General features: G+C 38.0%; 1 protein-coding gene across 1 annotated transcript; it reads left to right on the top strand.

The window, feature by feature from the left end:
- The first annotated feature begins 612 nt into the window (after positions 1-612).
- On the top strand, positions 613-5,816 carry zranb2 (zinc finger, RAN-binding domain containing 2). The gene is made up of 10 exons (XM_034882188.1): positions 613-834; positions 1,501-1,553; positions 1,648-1,756; positions 1,959-2,041; positions 2,126-2,202; positions 2,305-2,454; positions 2,545-2,723; positions 3,968-4,027; positions 4,544-4,693; positions 4,919-5,816. The coding sequence occupies exons 1-10, from the start codon at positions 779-781 to the stop codon at positions 4,974-4,976; spliced, it is 975 nt and encodes a 324-aa protein (XP_034738079.1). The 5' UTR covers positions 613-778; the 3' UTR covers positions 4,977-5,816.
- Positions 5,817-7,749: the final 1,933 nt, after the last annotated feature.

Here is a 7,749-nt window from a genome sequence, read left to right as displayed (position 1 = left end):
ATAAAAGTAGTAAGTTTGATAGAGACGTTTTTTTGGCGGGCTATTCCTAAAGGGATGTAACTTGTGTCTGGTATCTACAAGCAGGTTTATAGTAACATTCCTACTGTATATCATCTCTGCATTCCCAAGAACTTGGGCATTTGCTGGGACATTTGTATTATATTTAACTTATTAATGTTATCTTTAATTGATTGAGAAGAACTGAACCATGTAAACCTAATAGTATACCACCACATTTGCAGGAAACGAGTGTCTTGGGATTATTATACTCTGTTTGCATGGTACAACTTTTGTCAAGAAAAACAAGTTTATCCCATAGAGATAATATACATGGTTTGTCCCTTTTTCAATGTTGCATTCAGTTGTCGATGGGAGCAATGTGGAACTTTAAAAACATGTTGTGACAATAGTTTCATTAAAAACTTCTATTAAAGGGATCATTTTATACCCAAATTGAATTGATTTAGAACACGGAAGGCAAAAAGTGGCTGTAGTGTGATCCTTATTCGTTCGGTTATTTACAGAATACTAGGCTACATGTGGGCTTATACTGCTGCACAAAGTGGTTTTGGTATTCCAAAACCTACTTGTGGTGGGGCATTGTAACCATGCACATACTATGTATGTCACAAGACGTGTATCTAAATTACGAGCAGAGAATTGAGAGTTCAACGTTCTACCGAAAAGCTCCTGAACGCATCATGAGAGGGAGGAGACGCATGAACACTGACCACACGATACACCACCCTGCCAACGAGCCAGTGTTAACAGGCCTAACATGTCGGGGAAGAGTTTTCGAGTTAGCGACGGGGATTGGATTTGTCCTGATAAAAAGTAAGTGTTCCTGACATTTTTAATACAATACCATTTTACAAACTAGTTAGCTAGCTGTTTAAATGTAACTGCATGTTTGCTGAATTTGCTGGTCTTGCTAACGTGCAAACATTAGCACAGGCCTTCTAGCATTTCACGCTAACGTTAGCTAAGGAAACCAGGTCACTTTTACCTTATCTTTACGTCATTATCTTCACTGTATGCAAAATAAACGCCATATAAAGTGTTCCTTTAAGGGGACGTGTTTTGGTTTAGCTACGTGTCAGGAAGTTTTAATAAAGGTTGTCAGTGTGTGCAGACTTATAAGATATCAAGCTAGCTAAAGTTAGCTTCTGTGGGTCGAGTGAGAGGCCACACTTGGTATAGGGGAGGTGTTTACAATGTTGTAGAAGCCAAGTTGTCATGTGCGTAGAGTCTAACTTAAGTAGTCTGTAATATCAAGTCGTATTAAGTGACGGACAGGCCAGCTGCATTTCTTAATTGCGCACTTTAAAGGCTTTTGACACAAGTTGTGCAACGAAAGGCGTTACAAGCTAATGGTTTGCCACATGAAAAATAAATACAATTACACTACTACTCATGCTTGTAGCACATTCAGGTTATGCCTAAATGATTAAATAAGTTAAGCTTTATCTGCAATGTCATAATTTGTTTATACTTTTGCAGGTGTGGAAACGTGAACTTTGCTAGAAGAACTAGTTGTAACCGATGTGGGCGGGGTGAGTCATTTATGCAAATAATACATCTTGCTGAAGCATACTAATGTTAACAAAATTCCGCTGTACTAAAAAAAACATTGGTCTGCTTCCACAGAGAAAACCACAGAGGCAAAGATGATGAAAGCTGGTGGAACAGAGATTGGGAAAACTCTGGCTGAGAAGAGTAGAGGCCTATTCAGTGCAAATGATTGGCAATGCAAAACGTACGGGGATTGTAAATAAGGGATTGACAGAATGTTTGATTAACCAGACACTGGAGCAAGTAGAAAAAAGATGTTTCCTTATGAGTGGATTACATCAGAAAACTATGCATTTTAATAGGCCAAAGGCCTTTTTTTTTTAGATTTTAAGTGTGTTGAGATTTTACAGATTGTTTTATTTACCTTTCCTCCTGTTCTTATACAGATGTGGCAATGTCAATTGGGCTAGGAGGTCAGAGTGTAACATGTGTAACACACCGAAATACGCCAAGCTTGAGGAGAGAACAGGTATCCCTACAAATAAATATAGTTTGCCATTTTTTGTGTGTTTTAAAAAAAACAGGTATTGATTGCCTTTTTTCCATCTTTAAGGTTATGGTGGAGGTTTCAATGAAAGGGAGAATGTGGAATACATTGAACGGGAGGAATCTGATGGTGAATATGATGAAGTGAGGCATACCTGCAAGTATTTTGGCAACACATTCAACTGAAAGCGTACACATGTTTGGCAGATAGAATCTTGATTTATTTTTTTCCCCCCAATGTTACAGTTTGGTAGGAAAAAGAAAAAGTTCCGTGGAACGAGTAACAGCACACCTTCCTCAAAAGAAACTGAAAAGAAAGAAGTAGCAAAAGTTGAAGATGATGAGGAAGATGAGGAAGATGAGGAAGAGGGTGACCTTTCCAAATACAAACTGGATGTAAGATTGGTGGCTGGAGCTGGCAATTAAAAAGATCAAATTTTATAATGCTAGCCAATAACAATGTAATATTAAACACTTTTTCTCCAGGATGATGATGATGATAATAATAATGATGATGATGAAGAAGAAGATGAGGGCGACCTGTCGAAGTACAACCTTGACGCAAGTGATGATGAGGACAAGCCAGCTAAGAAAAAGGGCAGCCACTCGGGTTCGTCCCGTTCATCCTCGCGCTCCTCAAGCTCCAGTTCACGGTCGAGGTCCAGGTAAAAGGGTACAGGTCAAGGGTAACTCCAGGCAAAATGTCAGTATCCGCTCAATCTTCCTTCTGATTTACTGATCAATTTCATGTCCTGTTCTGCTGATTTGTTGTTTTCTGTTAGAAATTAAATGTGCAGACGGAATTATATTTCTGGGTAATATCTTTTCATGTTTTTGTTTTAAAAACGCCTATGACTTTAGATGGAAGCAATTAGGGTTGGGTACCATACATTTGCATCGGTACCAGTACCTGAAATTCTGTTCTTGTACCCAACAGTACCTTTTTTGGTATTTTCCCTCTGTAATTACCAAAAAAAACATTCCAAACCTATCTTCACAATTAACATTTTGTTATATAGTTTAAACATTTTACACTCAAAACAAAATAAACAAATTTTTAATTTAACAAAAATAAAACTCCCTCTCTCCTCCCAAACTCGTCCCTACAACCTATTAAATAATTATTTCTAACTTACTGTAACTTTTAGTCTTGTATTTGTATACTAGTCTTATTTAGCATGTTTTAGTGTCGTCATGAGCGAGTTTTAACTGGTCTTTAATGTTTTATGTAACGCGCTTTGTATTGCCTTCTTGCTAAAAGGTACTGTAGAAATTAAGTTGCCTTGCCTTACAACCTCAGTCAGTCACCAGCCCATAGAAACCACTGGTGGGCCTGATTGTGTCAGAGTAAGTGTAACATCAACAGCCTCGCCATTAACGTGTCACAGTGAATAGTGTTTTGAAAAACTTTAACCATACTTGAAATTGACTTTATCAGCATTGCCGTGACTCACTGTGACTTTAACAAAACTGCGGAGCCTACGCAGTTTGCGCTGCACATGTGTGTGTAGGATCTCCGCTCTCTGTCAATATGCAGAGCGGACAGAAAAGCATGTGCTTACACCCTCTCAGGTACCAAAATTTGGTACTGTTTGATTTTAAGTGAATTTGACGTAATTTGGTTGGTACCCAACCCTAGAAGCAATGCAGTCTTCATATTGTAGTCTTGAAAAGCACTCCGGTTCTCTGTTTAAACTTATTACCTTTTACAGGTTTTAATTGTCTTTCTTCTGGGTTATTTCTTCAAACCCCCTTATAAGTATTTTGTTATCAGTTATACAGCAAGGCAAGAATAGTTTTCTCAAACACTCAAGATTTAAAGTCAGTTAAATATATGTGTCCTGTGAACCATTAAACTATTCTTCTTGTTCAGAAAATATTGGAAAGGTTCTGTTTTTTTATCTTTTAGGTCCCGCTCTAGAAGCTCATCCAGTTCCAGGTCTGGATCTCGCTCGAGGTCCCATTCCAGGTGAATGAGGTGACATGCACTCTCTCCCTTTAGGGAGTGTGTGTGTGTGTGTATATGGGGCTGAAGGCTGCAAAACAGTCCTATTCCCTATCTTAAGTTTGAACAAAGATTGGATAGTGCTTACTCTGCTTCTTTCTCAATCTGCAGATAGTAATTTTGGTTTGAAATTAATAAACTGCCTCAACTGTTATTGAAATTGTTTTATTTTATTCACGGCTATTTAAAGTTTAATTTAGGGCAGAGACTATCAAAGGTACTTAGTCTGACTACCTGAACTGAGTTTTATTGTGGCTCAGAACACAGAAAAGACATCTGGGGTCTTCATCAAGCATCTCTCAGCAGTGGTGCTGGCTTTTATTATATTCAGAAGGAATCCAAACATTTTCTTAATTGCTTTTTCAGTTCCGTTAATCCAAAGTTAAATGCTCTTAATCAGAGAAGCTTGATAAATACCCACGCTGATAAAACTCTGTCTTGACCTTACTGACCTCAGTGCTTGGTTTATTCCTCCAAAAGATCCAGTTCCAAGTCTGGAAAGGGTTCCTCTCCCCGGAAGAGGTCCTGCTCACCCTCCTCCTCACCTGAGAGGGGACAGAAGCGCAGTCGCTCCAGGTCCTCATCTGGAGAGAGAAAGCGGAGGCGTTCTAGATCACGTTCGTCCGAAAGGTTTGGGTTTCTGTGGAATACCACAATGGCACTTATTATTATTAGCCATCTGTCGCCTCGCTTATTGGAATTTAGAAATATGAAATATGTTTACATTTTGCCTCGTTAACTTGTTTTTGTTTTATATACTTTGACCTTGTACTTGTTTTAAGTATGTATAAGTGAATGTTAATAGCTAAGCCTGCTGACCTTGTTCTTCTTCCCATGGTGTTTGTGTGATTTCAGGGGCCGCGGCAATTCCTCCGGATCCTCCCATTCTGACTCGAGTTCAAAAAAGAAATAAATTAATCACAGCCTTTAAAACAAGAATAGGAACATAAGTAGAAAGTGCATGTTGTGTTGCAAGGAAAACAACCACATCATTTCAATAAGCTGTCCATTTTCATAGAAAAGTCTCATTTCCCTTAAAAAAGGGAGGGCCAACGTCAACATGACTCCTCTCTGCCGTACCCATCATTACAAGCTCCCATTTTAAAACCACATACACGCCAATCTGTGACAAAGTGTCAAAGTGTCTGTAACCGCAGGTGTCCAGTAAACATACATATTCCCAAGAGAAAGTCAAATATACTGTGAAGAGGCTGTATGCCGTCTTAAACCCTTTCTGCTGATTTTTCTTCGTGGCAATACATTTTAGTCTACTCATCTGTAGGGAAATTGAAGTAAACATTTTTGATTACTTTTTTTTACCCCTAGGAACCATCTGAGATTATTTTTAAAATAAAGGTGAAGTACTTAAGCACCAATTTAAAATAACAGGGATGTAGTTATGAATTTTTTCTTCTTCTTGATAAATACATACTTTGCTTTTTATTTTCACGGTAAGTATTTTTTATTTTTTTATATTGCCTGTTTTAACTAAGTTGCAGTAAATTCAACATTCTTTGGTTTAGTTGTTTGTTAGTTAATTATTACACAATTGTCACCTGTCACCAAGTTACTCCTCTTCATTTGGAAAACCAATGACATAAAGAAAAGACTGATATTCATAATCCAGTTTAGTATATCCAGAAATATAACCATACAGTAGTAAATCCCGTTCATGGTAAAATGTGGCAGTACAGGCTTTTTATTGGTGAAACAACTCTAATGTACACGTGTAAATAAACTCTTGTCGACATTGTTTCCTGTTCCTTAGTTGTTCGTTTGATTAATCCAAGACTGGAGACGTCACATCTAGCACTGTATAAATATTTGCTAAATCCGACAGGTGTGTTTGATTAATCCCCGTATCACTATTTAGCCGTTAAATATAACTTCTTGAATCAAGTATGGTAACGGTAACATGAATGTTACGTAACAGTGCTATAAGATGTCTTCAGGGTTTGGTTGATGGTCAATTTGCCAGTAGTCCATGGAATGAGGTCTTTGCCACGTAACCTGTCGTGAACCGTTACCAAGTTACCGTTCTCTCAAGTAACGTTAGCTTTTCAGTGACAACCTAATGATGTAGCCGGTTACTATTTAGTTTATTACAGTATTAATATAGTATCTTTATTTGCATGCCTTAAACTAAAGGTTTAGCTGCGGTTATAAAAACTAGCTCGCAGCACCAGAGATACACATTCCCTATCTGACTGACGACATGTTAACAGCTATGGCCTGGTTAGTTTCGACGTTATGTAGGCTTTAAATAATGAACATAAGGTCGAAACTAACAATGTTTGTTTAAACAATGTTCAGTATTCAACGACTAAGTTAGGGCACTTGGTCGTTGATTACTGAACATTGTGCGCCACACTTCAGTGTTGTCATTTTCACCGTGGTCAACAGATGGCACTGTTCCTACTGGTAGCCTATGCTGAGTTGAACGGAGTGAGCGATACATTGGTGTGTAATATAATTAATATATCGTGGGATATATCAGGCAAGAAGTCACGTTGATCAAGTATTGTCACGCTCACCTGTTAGAGTAGTGTTTCTCAAATGGGGTTACGTGAAGGTTTTGCAAAAATGCTAATTTAAAAATATCTCTTGCATGCATAATTCCTAAAATAAGTATACTATAATAATGAATGAGTAAAGTGATAGATTCTAAACATTTGAAATGTAGTATTTAAATGGTTTTTGTATTTAAAAAAAAAAAAAAAGTTTATTAGTAAATCAATCGCTGTATTGTTCCTCATATTTGTTCTACGAATGTTTTGCGCTGGCGGGGGTACTTTGCAACAAAAAAAAAACATTCAAAGAGGGTACAATATTCAAAAAAAGTTTTAGAAACACAGAACTACACCGTCTGATAAAGCTACCGCGTTCGAAAGGGGTGAAATGTTGGCTATTCTTTTACTGCAAATCTTTGCAATAAAACCAATTCTAGGTTGTATGGGTTGGCTCAAGGTGCTGGGAAAAATAACACCACATGCTGTCTGTGTAGTCTATTTGTAGGTACCTAGGCCTAATTATATAATTTTGCAATTTTCCCTTATATGAGTCTAAACTCAAGTGGCTTACATTTGTTTCGGCAATGTATACCTATTTCCAAATTTGAATTTCCCCATAATCCTCACCAACCGGAGGTCACCGAATTATTTAATACATCCCACTTTTATTTTTAATCAGTAAACCCTAGCTCTGATTTCAGGTACTTAATGACAATGTTTCAGTGTTTTCTCTGCTTAAAATGCGCAGGGAAGGACTTGTTTATTCCCTTATCTCATCAGACGAGTCCGCCCGTGTGCTCACTTCATCAAAATGAGATGATAATCTGTGGCATGTGGGTCCAAAGCAGGTGCGTCTGCTGTAGTGTTAAACTTATCTAAAGTGCCGTAGACCTAGTTATAAATAGGAAGTTAATGAACTGAGATCGTCATTGTAGATGCCATGTACATTTTGAAAAATCCGGTTTATATTTAGTAGCCTACGTGTAGTTGAAACCCACGCGCCTCTGCTGTTTTTTTTTCTTGTTCTTTTTCCTCCGGGCGCTTTTCTAGGTAGTCCCGCCTCCCGCTCGCAAAGAACCCGACGCGCTTTTACGCACTGCATTCAGTTGGAGCGCAACAGTAACCTATGCCGGACCACATGGGCAATCTAATGCATGTAGGCTTATCCTTTCCGAA

This window comes from Etheostoma cragini, chromosome 9, assembly GCF_013103735.1.
Source record: "Etheostoma cragini isolate CJK2018 chromosome 9, CSU_Ecrag_1.0, whole genome shotgun sequence".
NCBI lineage: Eukaryota > Metazoa > Chordata > Actinopteri > Perciformes > Percidae > Etheostoma > Etheostoma cragini.
The sequence above is the reverse complement of the archived record's forward strand: the minus strand, read 5'-3'. Positions and strand labels throughout refer to the sequence as shown.

Bases quoted from the DNA above. Each gene is read 5' to 3' on its own strand.
- zranb2 (XM_034882188.1), top strand. From the start codon at position 779: ATGTCGGGGAAGAGTTTTCGAGTTAGCGACGGGGATTGGATTTGTCCT. The intron at 2,724-3,967 runs GTAAAAGGGTAC...TTTATCTTTTAG, and splicing joins AGTTCACGGTCGAGGTCCAG to GTCCCGCTCTAGAAGCTCAT. The intron at 4,028-4,543 runs GTGAATGAGGTG...TTCCTCCAAAAG, and splicing joins CGCTCGAGGTCCCATTCCAG to ATCCAGTTCCAAGTCTGGAA.